Source organism: Ctenocephalides felis, unplaced genomic scaffold (assembly GCF_003426905.1).
Source record: "Ctenocephalides felis isolate EL2017-DRISC unplaced genomic scaffold, ASM342690v1 CF-g0.4_SCAFFOLD_01604, whole genome shotgun sequence".
In the NCBI taxonomy this organism is placed as follows: Eukaryota; Metazoa; Arthropoda; class Insecta; order Siphonaptera; family Pulicidae; genus Ctenocephalides; species Ctenocephalides felis.
In genome coordinates, this window is record NW_020537758.1 from 11,268,474 (window position 1) to 11,291,186 (window position 22,713).

General features: G+C 29.5%; 2 protein-coding genes across 2 annotated transcripts; one reads left to right on the plus strand and one right to left on the minus strand.

Annotated features, from left to right (window-relative positions):
• Positions 1 to 9,643: 9,643 nt before the first annotated feature.
• LOC113373355 (A disintegrin and metalloproteinase with thrombospondin motifs adt-2-like) lies at positions 9,644 to 17,361 on the plus strand. The gene is made up of 16 exons (XM_026613662.1): positions 9,644 to 9,808; positions 9,895 to 10,156; positions 10,238 to 10,343; positions 10,406 to 10,540; positions 10,599 to 10,705; positions 11,768 to 11,910; positions 11,978 to 12,195; positions 13,058 to 13,124; positions 14,521 to 14,635; positions 14,711 to 14,862; positions 15,074 to 15,197; positions 15,263 to 15,399; positions 15,463 to 15,574; positions 15,636 to 15,690; positions 17,075 to 17,174; positions 17,278 to 17,361. Exons 1-16 carry the CDS (start codon positions 9,692 to 9,694, stop codon positions 17,359 to 17,361), a joined length of 2,034 nt encoding a protein of 677 aa, XP_026469447.1. The 5' UTR covers positions 9,644 to 9,691.
• A 2,525-nt stretch (positions 17,362 to 19,886) lies between these two features.
• LOC113373356 (DNA fragmentation factor subunit beta-like) lies at positions 19,887 to 22,228 on the minus strand. The gene is made up of 3 exons (XM_026613663.1): positions 22,043 to 22,228; positions 21,839 to 21,973; positions 19,887 to 20,036 (listed from the first exon to the last, which is right to left on the minus strand). The coding sequence occupies exons 1-3, from the start codon at positions 22,226 to 22,228 to the stop codon at positions 19,887 to 19,889; spliced, it is 471 nt and encodes a 156-aa protein (XP_026469448.1).
• Between the last annotated feature and the right edge of the window lie 485 nt (positions 22,229 to 22,713).

The following is a 22,713-nucleotide window of genomic DNA, read 5'->3' on the forward strand; positions in this document are numbered from 1 at the left end:
TGAAAATGTATCAAGGTATCAATGAATTTTTTTTTGCTTAAATTTTTGAAAAAAATCACACACTGGACAAAATTGTTTGTAACATTTTTCATGTAATGACATGTCATTATGTTAAACGTAATTTTATATGTACATTTGAGATTTAAATATCCCGCCATTATTATTTGTGTTGTTGGTACGGGTCTTTGCCATCTGATATATCCTCTATTTTTATGTTTATGTTAAAAACTAAGTAAAATAATTCCCTTGCTCAAGAGAAACAAGTAACATCTAAAATAAACTTAGTAATTTTAAAAAAAGCATTTTTATTTTACCACAGACTATTATAATTTTTTTACTTGTGCACAAGTTGTAGATAAATATGTGAACAATCTAAAGTTGGACAGTGAGTAATGTTTTTAATTGAAAGGTAAAATGAAAAAAAATAAAAAAATAAGCCAACTGAGCGCTTGGTTATATTTTTTCGATGCAAAAATGTGGTATTTAGTCTTAAAGCAAGTTGCATGAACTTCCCGAAATGTGTAAGAATTGACTACATCAATCGAAATTTAGATATTCAGATAAAATTTGCAACTGTTTTTTTCAAAAATAAAGTTATCGCTTCCAATTAAATCTAAACATTGCGATTTCGAATATTATTTTGTCAAACACATTTAAATTAACTGTAATCATTATATTAATTATATTGCACAGACACGTGCTTGTATGCCCTAAAATTGTAACTTATTATTTTCAATTTTAATGAATTGATAATGTTTGGCTCATCACATCACAAAAGCAACTTTTGGCGCAATTTTTGACTATAATATTTCCTCAAACTTTGATAAATTTGTAAAACTAAACTACTTAACATAACGTAATATTTCAGTAAGTTCTTTAAGACCATGATATATATCGCCAAAAAAAATTTCATACAAATCGGCTTAAATTTTTTTTGAACAGTTAATTACAAGAAAACGGCTCGTCAGATTTTCACCTAAAACTTATCAGTATCATTACCAACTAATATCTTTTGAACAGTTTTTTGATTTTTTAAATCGATTAGGTAGTATGAGCTTAAATGTGGACGAAAAGTTTAACACTTTTTTTCCAAATTAACCAGAAATGGCTCGGCAGATCGTCTCACAAAACTGACAAACGATAATCCTAATCGAGATACATCAAATGGCTTTTAAATTTCTGAAATCGGTTCAGGCGTTTTTGAGCAAACGGCGATGAAAGTTCTAATTTTGACAAATGCCAAAAAAACGATACTAGTTTTTGCAAACTTTGACAAATTTTTAAAATTAAACGACTTGTCGTAAAGCCGTAATATTTTAGTATGATCTATAAGATTGTGGTATCTACCGTCAAAAAAATCATGAGATCGACAAAAAAATTAATACGTTATTAGAAGAAAACGGCTCGGCCAAGAAACCGCTCCAGCAGTTTTTAAGAAAACGCCGATTTTCGGCAAAAAATCTGTTCACACACACACTTTTTCCAAATTTGGTCTCATTCCATTCAGAAAGGTTTGAAAAGTCGAGAAAACATAAAATTAGCGATTCGGATTTTTTGATGAAAACAAAAACATCTCATTCGGGAAGTTAAAAATATAAAAAATAACCAATTTATGTAATAATAAAGCGAAGTTCAAACAAGATTTTTTAACCGTTTAGAGATATTTTTCCAGTTGTGAAGAAATATCTATAAAATCCAGATGTCTGCAATGATTAGTAACAATAACAATCACTCACGAGTTAAAGATCTTAAAATTACTTTTCGAAGACAAAGAATGCATCATCAACTAATCGTCTATTATCCATTGACAAAGAAACAATCATGTTTGCAACAGATTGCACATCACTCAAATTATAAACCTTAGCCAATAATGAGATACCATTAAAACCCTGAGAATTATTTTACAATTCACCTCATCGATTATTATTGAGTTTCCAATAAATAATACCGATGACAGTTTACCTAGAGATAACATCTTGCTTGAGTAATATGCAATAATAGTTGAGAGTATAATCGTGTACCTGAATCGTGGGATCTGGGAAAAAGACATTTGATTATAATACTACTCACTCGTATATTATGCAAAAGTAAAGGTTAAAACAGAGAAAGTATTGGATGAGCATATCGATTCGCGTAATCGCACCGTGTAATAGTTTAATAATAAACGACCAATTGTTTATGGTTGTAATGCTCGACTCTTCTATTTTGATCGATCGATTTATTTTAAAATAATTACGTAATATTCGATTTTTACAAGAATTCACTTATAATTATCCTGGTTTCTTAGACACCTCAGCAAAGTGAACGACGACCCGGACGTTTCGGCGCCCGGGTTGACACGTCTATAAATGATGTGCCTTTGAAACACAGGAACTGAATAATAATATATCCAAAAATTTCCATAATTTCTATAAACATAAACTGATTGTAAAAATAAGAATGTATGAATAAACCATTTGAAGCTAGATCAAAACATCTACAATTTCTATCACAACTTTATAAAAAAAAGATTTTACTACACAATTTCAACAATCAATAATCAATTTTTATTACGAACGTTTTCGAATGGTTTATAAACTAAGAGTTTTTGTTTTTGGAGATGATTTCTTATCGTTTAGTGCTTAGTTAACAACTACTGCTCATTGTACTACTCGGTTTTAAACTTTCCAAGAGTAATAAACGGCCAATTGTTTATGATTACAATTCTCGAATCTTCTATTTTGATCGATCGATTATTTTAAAAATAAATTACGTAATATTATTCGATTTTTACAACAATCGCACTTATAATTATCCTGGTTTCTTAGGCACCTCAGCAGATCGACACGACGACCCGGACGTTTCGGCGCCCGGGTCGACACACTTTCAAAATGCTGTGCCTTTGAAATATAGGAACTGAATTACGTATTAGTGCAAAATTTGCCATAATGTCAATAAATATAGACCGACGATGTACATTGTAAAAATAAGAACGTGTGAACAAAAATCATTTGAAGCTAGGTCAAAATATTTTATTAATAGTGATAATTTATTGCAAGCAAGAGTAATAAACGACCAATTGTTTATGATTATAATGCTCGATCTTCTATTTTGACTGATTGACCAATCAAAAAATACATCCAAGTACTGGACTGAGTCACTATAACTTTTACAATTGTTTTACGTAATATTATTTCATTTTTACTACAATCTTACTTACAATTATCATGGTTCCTTAGGCACCTAAGGAGAGCGACACGACGACCCGGACGTTTCGGCGCCGGGTCAACACGCCTTTACAATGCTGTGTCTTCAAAACACAAGAACTGATGACGTGACGTGTTAAATAAAGACCTATAATGCTACATAGTAAAGATATGAACATGTAAAAAAATAATGTGAAGCGATATTAAAATATCGATATAGTTATAGATCTTATGTTTGATTTAAAAAAAATTGATTTCCTGAAGGTAAAAAAAATGTAACAAAAAAGTTTTCAAATATCGTTCCAAAAGCCAACGAAGTTACAATTCCTCTAAATCACTTCATAATCAAAGGAAGTAAATCATAAAACTTACATACAAAAATGTAGCAACTTTTAATCGTGTACTATACACGTATAACACGCATTTGTTAGTTAGTAGTGGTTGAAAACTATACGGAGCAAAACATGACAGTGTCGTAATGTAATTCTTTTTTTGATAAATTTATTGCTGTACTTTCGCTTGTTCTTTTCTTAAAACACTTGAAATCATCACATTGGAAAGTTAAAAACCGACAACGAGTAATACAATGAGAAGTAATTGTTAACTAAGCACTAAACGATAGGAAATTATCTCTAAGTGATCTGCATCTAACATATATATATACATTGCATGCTTACGTAATTTAGGCTACTTTTATTTATATTGAAAGTACAAAAAATGTAAAAAATTTACAAAATTTATATATGCTCTTTTATTACGTTTTTTCATTAAAAATAAAAATTCAAAATACAGGTGATGACATAAAAGAAGTCTCGTAATTTTATATCAAGATGAACTAATTTTAGGAGTGAATAAAAAATCACTTGTGAAAGATAATGTATAATTTTACATTCGTCATAAACTTGCACTCGATTATGTATTATTATATAATGCTCATCCATACAATAGTTTTGTAAACCTAATTTCGGTGCTCTAATGACCATTAGTACAATGAAAATAAACTTGTTTAAATTTTAACGATCTATGTCATTTCATAATAACCATATACTATTGTTCTTAGTTCAACAAAACCCACAACAAGCAACAATAGGTTAAATGTAAGAATTCATATTTGGCAATGAATGATTTTCGTATATTTTGGCATGGGAGCGCATTATGAATTAATATACGTGCATAGAGTATTGTATACATACGTATACAATTGTAATTAATACAATGAGTGGAATTACTCAAGCAGATATGTATATATGAAATATAATGAGTTTGTATCTAATTGCAAGATTATTGTCGTAAACCTGGATTAAGACTAGTGGTGCATGGCATCGTGCCTTAAGGCAAATTGCTGGAGCTTCCCGTACCGTAACGAAATGCTCGAGGAATTTTGAATGTTTTCAAATAGATTATTACAAATACTTTACCTTTCATTATTTTTGCTATCTTATTATATCTGAGTAAAACAAATGTAAATCCTAAATCAATTTATCTCCAGAATATTAACAATCGTCATTTCATTTCGAATTCAATTTCAAAAAAATAGTTGCCTAATTTACACAAAATTGAAAAAGTGCTCCCGTATAGTCACAGTCTAAACGAATTTGCAAATAATTCTGTGCGACATTTTCACTTATACTGTGTTTGGCTTGGCGGCATTTTCACATTTTTCAATAGTTTTCACAAAATTGGAAAAGTGCTCCTGTACATAAACAGTCTAAACGCACTTGGGTAAACATTTGTACCAGAGTGGCGCTTAGACTGTGCTTAGCCTGAGTAATTTTTTAAGTTTTTAATCCAAAATTACAAAAATATTTTATGGAAAATAAAAAAAGATGTAATAATTTTTTATCCTCAAAAGCAATTGTTTTGTCAATACAAGCAGAAAGTGTTTTAGATCATTCAAATCGGACGCTTAGTTCACTCAAAAACTGTCATTTTTTGCACATTTAGCTCTGTATCTTCGAAATGGAGAGACCTGTCTTTGCCAAAAACTAATCACCTCTTCTCCCAATCATTACAAATTGAATGTTTTATAGATCATTCAAATCCGATAATTCGTTCTCTCAAAAACTCAATTTGTATTGTCTGCACTCTTTGCTCTGTATCTCCGTAACGGATGGACCTGCCTTTGCCAAAAACTAATCAGTACATCTCCCTATCAATAGGAGTTGAATGTTTTTTAAACCATTCAAATCGGTTGATCCGTGCGCTCGAAAACGTAGACGAAAAAATGCGGACATACAAAACACACACACACATCCATTTTTTCTGATAAGTTCTTCCGTATTATTGCTGTTATTAATACAAAATTTTAATGTTTCAGGAATCACTTAACATTTAAATGATCGTAGGTTTTATAAGTAATATCAAAATAAAAATTTAGAGGAGTTACGGAGGACTTTATTATGGAATATTTAGCGAAAAATATAAAATTAATCTAAAACTCAAATAAGTGTTAATATTATTTACACGTAAAATTATAAATATCAAACAAAAATAATAAAAAAAAATTATATCTGAATTGGGAATTGAACCCCGGAGCAAAAATTAGAATTCCACGACGGTAGCCACTCAATCTGCTATTGATAATAGAACAAGATTTTAAGTTTTTTTAAATTATATTTCATTTTTATATTGTATGTATTATTATCTATTAGTTTAAGTTATGTACCATATAAAATCTATAATTGTACAATTGTGTTGTATAAATATAAATATAAAATATAAATAAATATGAAAAATATTTCCAAGTGAAAAAAAAATAGCATTGCAAGCTATGCATGACGCGCGCTGCTAAAATGCAAACTTTAATTAATTTTTATACTTAAACCGCTTTTCATAGGCCTCTAATATTTTAACACGGTCAGTTTGGGCATTAAATCTACCATTGTGCCAAGTTTCATCAAAATCCGAGAGCGGGTTCTCCTTAATATGCCAAAATGTTCAGAAACCTTCAAAACGTCGAGAAATGCAATAATTTTCATTTTCGATTTTCGGCCCATTACTATAACTACCTTACGGGAAGTTAATTATTAATTATCCTTTTCTTCTAGTTCCCAAGGACTACACAGTATCCTACATAAAACTGTCCCACCACGGAAGTCGCGAAAAACGCAGTCTCCGCCTAGACGAAACCGATGCAGGCCCTCAGAGCATCTCTACCCTCGGAGCCCCAGGGTCACCTCTACCCTCGGGTCGCCTGTCGGTACGCGCTGGCCCTTCGCCGCCCTTATTAGACCCTCATTTCATGTACGTGCAGAGATGGGGCAACAGAACGGAACATACTGCCCATGACGCCTGGTTGGCGGACGTAGACGGGTGTTATTACAGATCGGACAATGCCGCCTTGGCTATTTGCGAAGGAGAACATGGAGTGGTAAGTGGTAATTGATATATTTTACCAATTAACTGTGATTGACGAACATACTCCTTTTTTTTGAATCGATAAATTTCTATATTTCAATCAATATCTGAAACAATGTCGAGTGTAATACATTTGGGTTGATGCTTCCTGGGAAACAAATCAGTACACAAAACCCATGTGTTGATTTTATGCACAGAGATGCATTCCTATCTTCTATATTCTATTCTATGCATTTCTACGAATTAGGAATTTTTGTAATTTATATATGGTGATTGAGGAACATACTCGTCACGGATGAATGACGGGTATATGCGTCATGACGAGTATACATGTCATGCAAATTAAACAGTGAACATTTGCTATCGGAATTGAAATTTAGAAAAATCCAAATCTATTCTAAAATGTCAGATATTTTAAGAATATGAGTGTATAAAATAATTGTAAGTGGCATTTTACAGATGCCTTAAGTCTTAAGGCAACATGGAGTGATAAGTGGTAATTGATATATTTAATAAGTTAACTAAATTTGACGAATATAATCGTCGCGTAGTAGTGACGAGTATATGCGTCATAACGAATATATACGTCATGGGTATAAAAGAGTGACGATTTGCTATTTAAATTAAAATTTAAAAAAGAAACAAAATCTATTCTAAAATATTCTAATAATTTTAATTGTAAGTGGCATTTTACTTAAGGCACCATGGAGTGGTATGTAGTAACTGATATATTCAACCAATTAGCTGGGATTGACGAATATACCATTCTGAGATTGACCATTTGCTTTTGAAGTGAAATTTTTGAAGAAAACAAAATATATTTGAAATATCAACTTGTTCAGAATATTTTGAGGCTATGACTGTATATGTATAAAATAAATAGTTGAGCGTAGCATTTCGGCAAACTTAAAGCAAGTTGCCGAAATATGCATAAATACTTTTAATAAAAATTAAGATTCAGTACTTTAAATCACATTTGAAATATTTATTATGAAAATAGTCATTTCTTTACATCAAAAGCTATTCTTATTTTATTACATTCACATGTATAAAATTTCTTTAATTTTATGCAATTTTTAGTTTAATATATTTGTAATATATGCTTATATTAACTAAAAAGTTAAATTCAGTAATAAAAGCCAATTTTGTGAAATCAACCCATATTTTTCGATTTTACTCGTCATGAGCAAGATGGTATTATCTATTTCAGCGAACTAAAAAATATTAATAAATGAAATAATAAATAATTTTAATTAAGAAACTGCTAAAAACTAATATTTCCTTGTATTACAGTATAATCGACCAAATAAATTTTTTGTAAAAACTCACAAATTTTTAGCAGAATTACTATCCTGAAATATGGTTTTTAAAATGACGGTTTTTTATAAACCTTGATACAAACATATAATGAATATGTAAAATTGTAGTTAGAAAAAAAATTAAAAATGGTAGTTATACTACCATAATAACGTGACACAAATATTATTAGAAAAATATATTTTTTTGCACATTATGAATTTTAGCAATAAATAAAATCAGAGAAATATTTTCAAGTAAATTCACACCATTTATTAACTTGCCAAGGCAAAATATATATTTTGTTAGAAAAGTCTAGTTGTTAATTTTATGTATTCTTCACATTTCAAGTCATTCTAAATCGTTTGGCATCAAAGTTAAAAAAAAATATGTTTGTGTATGGAGTCTTTTGTCGGCATTTTCCAAAAAAACGGCTGAATCGATTTCAACAATTTAAAAGGCAATCCATGAAACTCGACAAGAACTAAAAACAAAAAGTGCAGAATTTTACATCCACGCTTTCGCAAAAAATCCTGAACCGATTTTAAAAACTGAAAAATTATTCGAAAAATATCATTTGTGAATCATACTGAGTTTTTTACAGAAATCAGGTGGGCTGACTCTTAATAATTATTAAAAATGGTACTTTAAATGAACGCTAAATAATTACAGGCCCACGAAAAAAAAAGTTGAGTCATAATAATGCATTAAAGTGCAATTATATATACTGTGGAAGTTTTGAAGATATCAATCAAAAAATGCAAAAAAAACTTTAATTTTGAAATAAACATTTGCAAACTTTATCTAACTAACTAAACCTCAATTATTATCGATTATGTTGGTCATTTACACTTGTCTTCAGGCAAAATTCCATATGCATCTAATTCTTGTATATGTGCAATATAAATACTTGAAGAAGATAGCAAAGCTCTTATACTCCATGTGAACATAAGTTTTTACAGTTTTTATAAGTAATTTTATTTTCTTCTCATTGTTTCAGTTTTCCTATTACGTATAATTCTTCTAAAATTACAGTTTTTAAACCAAAACAATATGCAATTTTATGCAATGTATCATTACTAACAAGTCTTTTATAAAAACATACGCTTGTAATATGAAAGTTAAAAATGTCATAAATTACTTATTATACGATGAACTCATTAATTATATTTTATTGTTCTCATATTTCAAAAGACGTCCAATGTTTATTCTCAAAAGATGTTTACAATAGGTAATCAGGAATATAAATACGTATTTATTTATGAACGTACAAGTTATGTTGTGCAAAGACAATGTACCAATTGCATTATTTCTTTAATTAGAACAATTGCTAATTTATGCTACAATTAATATGATAGTGTATTTATTCTTATTTTTTTCAGAAAGTATTATATTATTTATTCTTATTTTTTTCAGAAAGGATTATATTATTCGCCAAACAAAGAACTGTACTACATCCAGCCACTGCCAAAACGTTTTCAAGAAAACGACGGTTCATCCCCTCATATAATAATAAAAAGATCTTTGATCGAGACTAAAAATCAGTATTATAATAACTTTAGTAATAGTTCTAATGAAAACTTTAGCAATAAGGATTTTAGGAAATATGCAAACGATCCTGCCGATAATAGTGAAATTAGATTAATTGATAGGAAAAATATGGAACATCAGTGTGTGCATGATGAAAACGATGATAAAATGTAAGTAGAAAAAATACCATTATTGTAATAAATTACCATCATTTTTGGTAATGGATTCATCAGATAAATAAGTAGAAATGATATAATTTACTAATTTACAGATTTATTGACAAAATTAGCAAAAGATCTAAAAGGAGTATCAAATCTTCAGCAATGCATGTTGAAACAGCAGTATTTATAGACAGAGAGTTGTACCAACATATGTCTGCAAATTATCCAAAAAATACCGAAAGGGAACTACTGAGATTTGTCCTGGCGATGATAAATGGGGTAAGAATTATTTTTATAAAATCTCAAAACCAAAAAAATAAAAACAAACAAAAATTTCCTTTATTACAAAATTCTTTCTTCCCCAGGTTCAATTACTATACCACGATCCTTCCCTGGGTCACCCAGTAAATTTTCTACTAAAACGATTAGAAATTTTGCACGAAGATCCATCAGGACTTCGACGTCCACAAGATATTGATGATTTTTTGAGCAGTTTTTGCGGTTGGCAACGTCAAGAAAATCCGATAGCCGACAGCGACCCTTTGCACTGGGACCATGCCCTTATTTTAACGGGTTTGGATTTGTATGTAGTCAGCAAGGCTGGGAAACTTAGCCATCAAGTCGTCGGTAAGATAAAGGATAACGATAAAAAAATGCTGTTATATTCACAAAAAATTAGAACAAATCATAATTTTCTATTTTTTTTAGGTCTAGCACCAGTTGGTGGAATGTGCACAACAACCAGCAGTTGTACTGTAAATGAAGGCAGACACTTTGAAAGTGTTTATGTTGTTGCTCACGAAATTGGACATAAGTATACATTTATACTACAAATTATTTCTCAAAATAATATTTTATTAATGTGTTTTTTTATAGTTTAGGGATGAGGCACGATGGCCCCTTAGCAGACAACGAATGCGATCCTACAAGTTACATAATGTCACCGACGTTGGGTAGTGGAAAAATCACTTGGTCCATGTGTAGCAAACGATATTTGCAAAAATTTTTGGAGTAAGACTAACAAACAAATTTTCCAAATGCAATTAATATTAATTTCAATTAATTTTAGTTCAACCCAGTCCCACTGTTTGCTAGATCATGGAAGTTCAGCAGGTCCCTTAGATCATTCGGCAGAAGGATCTTTGCCTGGGGAAAGATTTAACGCAGACCAGCAATGTAAGTAGATTGAAATATTTTTTTAACTCGAAAATGAAAATTTTTGCATTTCTCGACGTTTTGAAGGTTTATGAACATTTTGGCATACCTCAGAAAAAATGTGTGTGTGTGTGTTTTGTATGTCCGCATTTTTTCGTCCACGTCCGATTTGAATGGTTTAAAAAACATTCGATCCCTATTGATAAAAAGATGTGCTGATTAGTTTTTGGCAAAGACAGGTCCAGCCGTTACGGATATACGGAGCAAAGAGTGCAGAGAATACAAATCGAGTTTTTGAGAGAACGGAGTATCGGATTTGAATGATCTAAAAAACATTCAATTTGTAATGATTGGGGGAAGAGGTGATTAGTTTTTGGCAAAGACAAGTCCTGCCATTTCGAAGATACAGAGCTGAATGTGCAAAAAATTACAGTTTTTCAGTAAACTAAGCGTCCGATTTGAATGATTTAAAAACTTTTCTGCTTGTATTGACAAAACAATTGCTTTTGACGATAAAAATTATTACATCTTTTTTTATTTTCCATAAAATATTTTTGTAATTTTAGATTAAAAATTCAAAAAATCACCCAGGATAAGCACAGTCTAAGCGCCACTCTGGTACAAATGTTTACTCAAGTGCGTTTAGACAATGTATGAACTTTAGCACTTTTTCAATTTTGTGAAAACTATTGAAAAACGTGAAAATGCCGTCAAGCTAAGTACAGTATAAGTGAAAATATCGCACAGAATTATTTGCAAATGTGTTTAGACTGTGACTATACGGGAGCACTTTTTCAATTTTGTGTAAATTAGGCAACTATTTTTTTGAAATTGAATTCGAAATGAAATGACGATTGTTAATGTTCTGGAGATAAATTGATTTATGAATTTCGTTTGATTTGCTCAGATATAACAAGATAGCAAAAATAATGAAAGTTACAGTATTTGAAATAATATATTTGAAAACGTTTAAAATTTCTCGAATTACGGTACCAGAAGGTCAAGCAATTTGTCTTAAGGCACGATGCCATACACCACTAGTTTTTATATTGAATTGCAAGATAATTGATAAAATTTTTGAAGGTATGTTGAAGTACGGAGCAGGCAGTTCACATAGTTTGTTGCAATCGAGTGAAGAAATTTGTCGAGATTTGCATTGTAGACGTGAAAAGTATACGTGGACGTCACATCCAGCGTTAGAAGGAACGCAATGTGGATTTAATATGGTAACAGAAATATATATATATATATATATATATATTTATATATATTTATAATCTGACCTTTACTAAGTGGTGTCGTGGTGGAGAATGCGTCCTCCGATCGCCTCCAGTTTCGGCAGATGACGTAATGTCGTCATCCTACACCCAAGGGCCAGCCTGGACGCCCTGGAGCCCTTTTTCAGAATGTGCATCTGCTTGTCTTGATGGCCCTGATGGCCATCAAAATTCGGCATTGGAAGAAGGAAGCACTGGTGTCCGAATTAGCATGAGGAAATGCAACCTGCACAGGTAAGAGAAACAGAAAAATTTTATTAGTTTCATGAGTTTTTCACTTTGAGTTTTTCAACTTGACAATTAATTTTAAAAAAATTATTGATGCTATTGATATGATTATTTATGCTAAACAATTGCTGTTTTTTTTTACTAAAATATTTATGTTAGTTCAAAACATGTTTAGGTTTGATACATAATAATTTTTAAGAAAAATAAAGCTTTGAGTTTTCCAACTTGACAAATAATTTTAAAAAATGTATTGATGCTATTGAATCTTCATTTATGCTAAACAATTGCTGTTTTTTTACTAACATATTTATGTTAGTTCAAAATATGCTTAGATTTGATAAATAATAATTTTTAAGCAAAATAAAGCTTTGAGTTTTCCAACTTGACAATTAATTTTAAAAAAATTATTGATGCTTTGAATCTTCATTTATGCTAAACAATTGCTGTTTTTTTACTAAAATATTTATGTTAGTTCAAAATATGCTTAGATTTGATAAATAATAATTTTTAAGCAAAATAAAGCTTTGAGTTTTCCAACTTGACAATTAATTTTAAAAAAATTATTGATGCTATTGAATCTTCATTTATGCTAAACAATTGCTGTTTTTTTCGCTAAAATATTTATGTTAGTTCAAAATATGCTTAGGTTTAATAAATAATTTTTTTAAGAAAAATAAAGCTTTTTACTAATATTATATTTTTGTGCAACTTACAATACCTACTTTTGTGTTATATCACAATAATTGTTACAGCACTAATATTTTTAGCTTTATTTAGCAAACACTCAAAGTTTATGCATTAAAACAATTTATTTTTAAATTAAATCAAATTCAGGTTGATGGTCAAAAAAACTTTATAATTTTCACAGATTTCAGAATAGTGATCCGGCGTGCAAAGGGCATGATAAAAAATATCTAACATGTAACGCGCCACAGGTAAGAAATAATATATTGAATATAATATAATAATATTTTATGTTTATAAAATCGTGATAAAATTCTAGCATTATTTTGTTTATCAATATAATTTTTTTGGGTAAGGTTGCTTAAGTCGTACCCCCAAGGAAATAATGTTATAATATTTCTGCTATCCCAGTGAATAAGTGGTTAAGTCGAATTTCGGCAATGTTTTCAATCGAGATATTAATAATTTCTCTGAAAATAGTTATTAAATTGAAAAACTATTGGTTAGAAACAAAAGTTAATGAAGCACTTTATATAATATTTAAACCATTCATTTCAAATACCCGATAACTTTGCAAAATAGTGAAAATGAACTGAGCTACTTCTTCACTGGGATGACAAATTTATTACAAAAGAAAAGAAGGTCTTTGGAGTTCATAGAAATGTCTGATCTTTTAAGATTAAGGCGCCTGGTTGCCTTAGTCGTACCTGTCACTAAAAATATATAAAGATTTCAGTCAGATATCAACTTTTTTTTTAGTCATTAGTTACCAGGAGAAAAATAATTATTAAAATAATGCCTAAAATAAAATAACACTCCTAAAAGGGAAATAAATAAAAAATTTAAGTGAATTTAAAAAAAAAAAAAAAATTTAAGTGTCTGAGTGCTAAGAAACGACATTGATTCGTGAGTTTTTGATGAGTTTTCACTTTGAGTTTTCCAATTTGACCAAAAAAATTTGAGGGATATTAAACAAGAAATGGATTGATGAGTTTTTCAGTTTGAGTTTCACCAAAAACTTTGCAATATTGCATTAATCACATTATTATTATTTTTAATGATATATTATTTTCATATTTCAGTCACACGGGGATTTTTCACAAAAAAATCCAAAAAACGACCATTCTTCTCGATACGAGTAATAAATTTTGCACAACTACTGACGTTATCTAAACAAATTTTTTGTTTTAAACGTTCCTAATATGAATAAAAATTAGTAATGAACACCATACTTGCCACCATAGGCAAGACTTAAAGCTTCACAAAAAGCTTACTTTTTAATTAATTCTGTTTCACAAAGTCGACCAGCCTTTAAATTGCAACCGATTGCTTATTCAACTAATTAGTTTAACTTGAAGGTACCAAATGATGTAAATTATAACTGTGGGACAAAATATATCCGAGGTACGACTTAGGCAACTTTATCCTGAAGCGAAAATCTAATACGATTAACACTGCTTTTGTTACTTTTGTCATTGTTTGCATTTCACTTCTTGTTTTACAAAAATTATCTCGAGGTACGACTTAAGCAACCTTACTCTAAATGTAAGAATCTAATACGATTAACACCACTGTACCTTTTTTGTTATTTTTTGCACTACACTTTAAACTTTTATCAAATTAAATAATGAATTTGAAATTTTATAGTGCGAAGATATAAATCGAATGACCGTCGAAGAATTTTCAGACGAAATTTGCACCAGAGCTCGAGACGTCGATTCTGAGTTGACAGGGCGCAGTGTTTTGATACAAGACAGAAACCGTATGAAATCATAAATAAATACTTTAGAAATATTTTTATTAATATTTGAAATTATTTTTATGTATATTTTTTAAGCCGTGGATGCCTGTGCCGTTTGGTGTGCAACTCGAGGAGGTGGCCGAAAAAGTAGAGGTTGGTCTTTACCGGATGGTACGTCCTGCAGATCTGGAGTGTCTAGCAAACCTGGAAGTGCCTCCGGATTTTACTGCATTTCTGGACGTTGTGAGGTAAATTAACTCTTTGAGAGCATAAAATTGTAATCACTATATTTAAAAACACTTGGAACCAAATTTGATGAACAACCATGAATCAATGAGCAAAATTATTTTACCAGTCACTCTCAATTTTTCGATTTTTGTTAAATTTTCAAAAAATGGATTATCTTATCGATCTAACAGTATGCACAACTTGTTATTAATTTTTCTCATATTTTTTTAGGAATTCAAGTGCAAAGTCAACTCAGATTCAAGATTCCAACTATCTGCTGAATATTGTCAAGGATTCAGCAACCGCGTCGACCTGTGGGATAAACCTGAAATATATTCCCGGGGCAACTACAAAGGTATGCTTAAATACAAAAAATACATCATATATTTTCTAACTAATTATATAATTTTTCTATTTTAGGTAAACGTGGCCTGGCTTGGCAGCAAAGTGGATCCTGCCATTACAATTGCATGGAAAGTGGTAGCGGAATTAGACTTATTACTTCTAAAAGTAAACCAAAAATGAGTAACATCCAATTGTGCCATCAAAATATAAATGTAATAGCAAACACATGAATCCTAGTCAATAAATATTTGACTGAAAATAAATATTTGTTTTAGGAGTGTACTAGAGTTTGGTCAACATTTCAATATGCAACTGCCATTTGTACTAAATATAAGGAACGGGTCAAACGTTTGTCTGGTTTGGGGATGCAAATATCTCCCACAACAGGTATTTAATAATACAATTTTTTTCATTATTGCAATTATTATAATACTAAATTTTATCTTAGATGAGAAGCACAGGGCTTGCCGGGTAGCTTGCCAGGATGAAAAACTTCAACACAGGTAAAAAAACTAGTGGTGTATGACATCGTGCCTTAAGGCAAATTGCTGGAACTTCCTGTACCGTAATAAAATATTCGAGAAATTTTAAACATTTTCAAATATATTATTACAAATACTGTAACTTTCATTATTTTTGCCATCTTGTTATATCTGTGCAAATCAAATGTAAATCATGAATCAATTTATCTCCAGAACATTAACAATCGTCATTTTATTTCGAATTCAATTTCAAAAAAAATAGTTGCCTAATTTACACAAAATTGAAAAAGTGCTCCTGTATAGTCACAGTCTAAACGCATTTGCAAATAATTCTGTGCGACATTTTCACTTATACTATACTTAGCTTGGCGGCATTTTCACATTTTTTAATAGTTTTCACAAAATTGGAAAAGTACATAAACAGTCTAAACGCACTTGGGTAAGCATTTGTACCAGAGTGGCGCTTAGACTGTGCTTAGCCTGGGCAATTTTTTTAATTTTTCAACCAAAATTACAAAATATTTTTTGAAAAAAAAATAGAAACAATTTTTTTTTCCAAAAGCAATTATTTTGTCGAATTTGTTTTGTTTTCTGCACTCTTTGCTCCATATCTCCGTAACGCCTGGACCTGCCTTTGCCAAAAACTAATCAGCACATCTCCCTATCAATAGGAATCGAATGTTTTCTATGTCCGAAAACGTGGACGAAAAAATGCGGACATACAAAACACATACACACAGACACATCAATTTTTTCTGAGGTATGCCAAAATGTTCAGAAACCTTCAAAACGTCGAGAAATGCAAAAATTTTCATTTTCGATTTTCGACCCATTACTATAACTACCATACGGAAAGTTAATAAATTGAATAATCAATAATTGAATAAAAATTGAATAAAACTCCTAAATTTCTGCTCCAAAAAATAATAAAAATCAACTACATTAACCAAAAAATGGTGATAATTTAACCAAAGTGTAAGGTTGCACTCAAAAGCTCACAATTTCCAAACTACCTAGAATAAATTTTTTGTCTAATATTTTTCATAATAGTTACAATAAATACTATAAACCCGTTTACACTTGACGTTGAGTTCTGGGACACCCTGTATAAATAATACTACTTAAAATAATAAAATAGCACAAAATTAGAAGTTCAATAAGAACGAAATCAGCTTTGGAAAATTAATACAAGATCTATACGATATATTATTTAATGAAAATGTTTTAACAAATGTTTGAGACATTAAACAATAGAACTTGAAATGCTAAAAATGAACTCACAAAAGAAAATATTTTACCCTGAAAATAAAATTGTACAACAAATGTACTGTCGCCCAAACAAAATATACAGTTTGTTTCTATTTTTCGTCAAACTAATAATAATATTTTTGTAATTTTTTTTAAGGTTTTACCTAGTAAATGGGCCATCAGGATGGTTCCCATTCGGCACCGATTGCAGTAGAGGAAGACCTATAAGGGCATACTGTGTGAGCGGACAATGTTTGGTAAAAACAACCCTTTATTTATTATTTTTATTGATTATACTGTACATCAATTTACAACCATCATTTTCTATACTAATAATATTTATTATTATTATAATTCAAGGAATTTGGAACCGATGGCATACCGATTTCTGATACATCGTGGCTACTAAAATCTAATACGCCAAATATAATGAGGCTGAGATAATTTGAAAGATGATAACTGAATTTTGTACAGATATTTGGAAATAAAATTATTAATATAATTTTGAAAATGTTGTATTTTTGTGCTGAATAGAGAAAAAAATTATTTGAGACTGAAAACAAGCTATTCCACAAAATTGAAAATCAAGTTGTATCTCAATTTACATAATTTTACATTCAGTTCCAATACCTAAATATAACTACTACAATATATGCAACAATTTGCATTTATATTGGCTAATATTTGTCATAATTATATAGCACATATATTTATTGCTTTTGTATATTTTACTACTACATTTTTATTACATCAGTCTACTACAAATGGCCTACAATTTTGAAATATATTATTGTTTTCATATAGGGTGTCCCAGAACTCAACGTCTTGATGGTATTGATAACAACTTTATGAAAAAAAATTGGAAAAAAATAGTTTATTCTATAAAGTTTAAAAATTATGAGCCTTTACGTACAACCTCGAGCTTTGGTCAAAAGGCGATGATTTTTTGGTTATTTTGGTTAATTTTTATTTATTTTTTTATTTAAACTTTGGTACTGTAACCTTAGTAACGAATATATAATTTAATTTATAGATAAAAATAGAATTTTTTAGAATTTAGACTATTGTTAAAGTACGAGTTTAAATTTTTCAAAATTGATCGACTTTAAACGAGCCACGTTTTTAAAAAAAAAAAAATGTTTCAAAGTATGTTGGCAAAATTCATCAAAAGTTCGAATATTTAATCAGTATTGTGAATTAGTAAAACACTTGATAGTTTTATAATAAAAAAAATGAGTAAAAAATAAAAACCAAAAATAACATAACAAGCATTTAAACTTATTGTGATCAAAATGCAAACTTCGTGTTATTTTTAAGTTTTAATTTTCTACTCGATTTTTTTATAATAAAACCATCTAGTATTTTACCTCTTCACAATCCTGGATAAATATACAAATTTTTGATAAATTTTCCAATATACTTTAGTACATATTTTTTAAAAGAGAGCCTTACAAAGTCGAACAATTTGCAAAATTTTACGTTCATAGTTTACCAAAAGTCTTAATTCTAGAAAACTTGGGGAAATAATGTCATTAATTTTTTGCTGAGGTCCTAGAAATATTATTTACGTTTATGGTTCCAAAGTTTAAATAGACAAAAATAATAAAAATTAACCACAATAACCGAAAAACAGAAACAACTTGATCAAAGCTCTAAGTTGCACTTAAAAGCTCTTAATATCCAAACTATCATAAAAAAAAAATTGTGTAATATTTTTCTATTTCTAGAAAACTAGGGAAAATGAGTGTCATTATTTTTTTACTGAGGTCCTGGAAATATTATTTACGTTTACAGTTCCAAAATTTAAATTGACAAAAATAATGAAAATTAACCAAAATAACCGAAAAATGGTAACAATTTGACCAAAGCTCTAAGTTGCGCTCAAAAGCTCATAATCTTCGTAATAAAATTTTTGTCTAATATTTTTCATAATAATTACTATCAATACTGTAATTTCCACTTGACGTTGAGTTCTGGGACACCCTGTATAAATAATACTGCTTATGAATAATACTGCTTATAATAATAATTAAAACGAATTAGATGTTCAATTAAAAAGAAATCAGCCTTGGAAAATAAATACAGGGCATATACAATTATTATTTAATTTTAGGTACAGTGCAACAGACAACAGGTGAATTTACTATTCCCATCAACAATATATGCTACATCAGTCTAAAATTATTTGCATTTGATGCACAAGAATAGAAAAATATATTGAGATATATTTTATATCATCATTGAAGTATTTATTTGTACTCCAGTTGGATGACTATAGGAAATCATCTCATTTTTTCTAATACTGTAAATTTGTGGGTAATTACCTCCTCAACAAAGTAGAGATCAACATAGAAATATTTATCTATGACAATATTTTTACGTATTCATGCTAAAAAGCTAAATATTATTTGAAATTATACTAGTTAACAGGTTTTGTTTAATATTTTAAGCTCATTGATTTTGTTGGTTTCATAAATAATGTTTTTAAATTCGAGTAAATATGTTGGACGACATCAATTTTTGGCTAATTTATCTAATTCTACTTGTAATATAATTATCACAACTTATTTGAGATTCTCAGTCGATCACGACTGTTTACAGAGATATTATTAACATTTATTTATTATATTTTTGTATATATATATATATAATAGTTTTATATATTTAAAGTTTAGATTATGTTTCAACTATTAAAATTAACATGAGCAGAGCTCAAAAAATATCACAAATTGAAGTTTGTAAATTAATTGTTAGCTAAAGTGATATTAAAAATATATTCTGTCTTATAAAAATATAGTCAGAAAATATAAATATATATTTATATGTACACACTATTCATTTTTTTAAATTAGGTACATATAAAGCGTAAGCTGATTTGATAACTGTTTTCATCAAGAAAAGCATTTAGCAATCTGAGATTCATAAAATCTTGATAAACTGAAATTATTTTTATCGTTTTCTTACCGTATTTAAAACGACATCTTTTTTTGTTCCTGATCATGGCATTCTGCACACAAACAACCTCCAGAAGATTGCAATTCATGTGCTTTTTTGTCATGACAAACTATATGAACTAGTTTCAAATTTGCCATAGTGAATAGCTCCAAAAAATATATTACCTGAAAAAAATTGATAATATTTCTCTGAAACATTTATGAAATTTTGTAATCACGTTCGGGATGACTGAGGTCAAAATCTATTTTTTATACCCCAAAGTGGTAAAAATTGGCCGAATTTGATTTTTTTTTAAAGGCACTTACAGCCATAAAATTTCACCCTTCTACCACAAACTGTAAAGGTTCGTATTAGTAATTTTAGTAATTAAACTAGTGGTGTATGGCATCGTGCCTTGAGGCAAATTGCAGGAACTTCCCGTACCGAATTAAAATTTTGAGTATCTGAATTATTATCGATATTAATTTTTTTTTTGAAATTCAAAAAAATTGAAAAAAAAATCCAAAAACAATCACGTTTTTTTAATTATTCAAATCAGATGCTTATTTCTCTCAAAAACTGCAATTTTTTGCACATTTAGCTCCGTATCTCCGAAACGGCAGGACCTGCCTTTGCCAAAAACTAATCACCACTTCTCCCTATCATTACGAATTGAATGTTTTTTGAATGATTAAAATCGGATGATCCGTTCTCTCAAAAACTCGATTTCTATTTTCTGCACTCTTTGCTCTGTAACTCCAAAACGGCTGGACCGACCTTTGCCAAAAACTAATCAACACATCTCTCTATCAATTCAACCATTCAAATCGGTTGATCCGTACGCCCAAAAACGTGGACAAAAAATTGTAAAAATATTAAAATAACAAATTCTATTTGAAAATGCAACAAAAATCCATCTTTTTAAAGTGAGTAATTTTTTTAAATCAGAATTACTGACTAAGAACTTTGTTATTCGATTATGTAATGTTTTATCTTATATTTTTGGATCTATGTTTTTTTTTCAGCTTTCAAACTTGATATAAAATTTTGTTCAATTTTCTTCATAATTATTTAAAAATATTTAGCACTTACTCCAGACAGTCGGAAAATTCAATTTTCATGTTTTTTGTTAATGTTCGTAAAATTGAAAATGAAAGTTCAGAATTATAAATGTGAGAGGCTATTTGTACAGAACATTTTCAGATTATTTGATAGGTAGTTGTAATTTAAGAAGTAAGAATTAAGATTCAATTTATACCTATACATTTCGAAAACTCGGGAGAATCCGGGACAAAAAATCTAAACTTAGGATAAATATTGCTTTTAGAAAAACCCGGGACACAAGATGTAAATCCGGGACTGTCCCAGCCAAACTGGTGACTTAATACAAATCTATGACTATAAAATCAAAGATGTAAATTTTTTCAAAAAACTTTGAAAATACTACTTTATTTGCTAGACATGCCACAGCCTAATCAAAAATGAGTGTTCGGATGTCGCTTCGTAATTCAAAAAATTAATTATATTATAAAAAACGCGGCAATAATATATGAAATCCTGGAATATCCAAATGTGCCAATTCAATTCAAATGAAATCAGTTTCAGATTCACAATCAATATGTCCCAGAAACTTTTATATTATATGTGGCATGCTTTGCAGTGGGTAAACGATCCATATAATTTTTGTTAGGGAGTGTCCCTTAATCACGTGATCGATTTTTTAAGGATTTTTGAACCCTCTCCTTCTTGGTAATACGTCGTGATATTCAAAATTACCCAACTTTCCCAATAAAACATCACATATATTTTTAGTTAAGTAAAATTTTTCGAACAAAATTTTAAAATTTACGTTAAATAAAATTTTGGATTTTTTTAAATTCAGCTAAATGATATCTTATTAGATACCTCCCCCCCCCCCCTATTTCAGTTGTATACACATACTTCCACATTTACAGAGAAATTTTTTAGGCTAAAAATATTTTTTTACCTGAGTTAAGTGAACTGCTGGTCTATCAGGGTGCACAAGACATGTAGCCTGGTCATCAATCAAATATTTAACATTTTTTAATATATTTGGAATGACCGTACGCGACTTTTCCACCTGATGATCCAAGTTCCAAGTCTGTTGGTAAATTAAATGTGATAAGAAAAATATAATTATTTATTACCTTAAATAATTATATTTTTCTACCTGAAACAAAATTCGATACTCTCTCGAAATATAAGGGTTGATGACATGATCTCCATAAATGCAGCAAACTTTATTCCAAGCGCCTTGACATGAAAATTTTCCGAAAGAATCGCAAACTGCAGTTTTTTTCAAAGGAAAGATTGCAAGACTTTTTTCCAAAACTGTCAAGTTGTTGTCGTCTTTCATTAGTTTCAATTTTTTTGCTTTTAGTATGTTATCATCAGCTTTGGTTTCGTCCAATTTATTTATTTGTGTGTATTTAGTTCTATCGAAAATGTGTCCGAAAAATCCGTAATGTATCAACCATTTTTTGAAATTATTAATCAAGAAGTCGATTTCTAATTTTGCAAGTTTATTTTCTCTATATTCAGTAGAGTGATAGAGATCGTCTTTGGTTTTGTAAAAGTAGGAACGAATACGGTCTTGTGCTTTTTTAAACATGTACAATTCTTTAGTTTTAGCATTTGTTTCCAAACCTACGAGTAAAACACCAACAAGTCTTCAAAATATTCTAAATCATCTAGTATTATAAATAATAATACCTTCAAACCAAAGTTTATCTTCAATACAATCATGTTTCAGATATTTATCAGATATCCCAATTCGTTCATGATGAGGTACAAGTTTAGAGCTTTTAAGAGCAGCAAAAATTTCAGAAAAGATTTTATCAT

Excerpts from the sequence above, each read along its gene's own strand:
- LOC113373355 (XM_026613662.1), top strand. The coding sequence starts at position 9,692 with ATGCATGTTGAAACAGCAGTATTTATAGACAGAGAGTTGTACCAACAT. Across the intron at positions 14,863-15,073 it reads GCATTTCTGGACGTTGTGAG|GAATTCAAGTGCAAAGTCAA; the intron begins GTAAATTAACTC and ends ATATTTTTTTAG. Across the intron at positions 15,400-15,462 it reads TGTGCCATCAAAATATAAAT|GAGTGTACTAGAGTTTGGTC; the intron begins GTAATAGCAAAC and ends TATTTGTTTTAG.
- LOC113373356 (XM_026613663.1), bottom strand. The coding sequence starts at position 22,228 with ATGAAAGACGACAACAACTTGACAGTTTTGGAAAAAAGTCTTGCAATC. Across the intron at positions 21,974-22,042 it reads AGTATCGAATTTTGTTTCAG|ACTTGGAACTTGGATCATCA; the intron begins GTAGAAAAATAT and ends ATTTACCAACAG. Across the intron at positions 20,037-21,838 it reads CAGCAGTTCACTTAACTCAG|GTAATATATTTTTTGGAGCT; the intron begins GTAAAAAAATAT and ends AATTTTTTTCAG.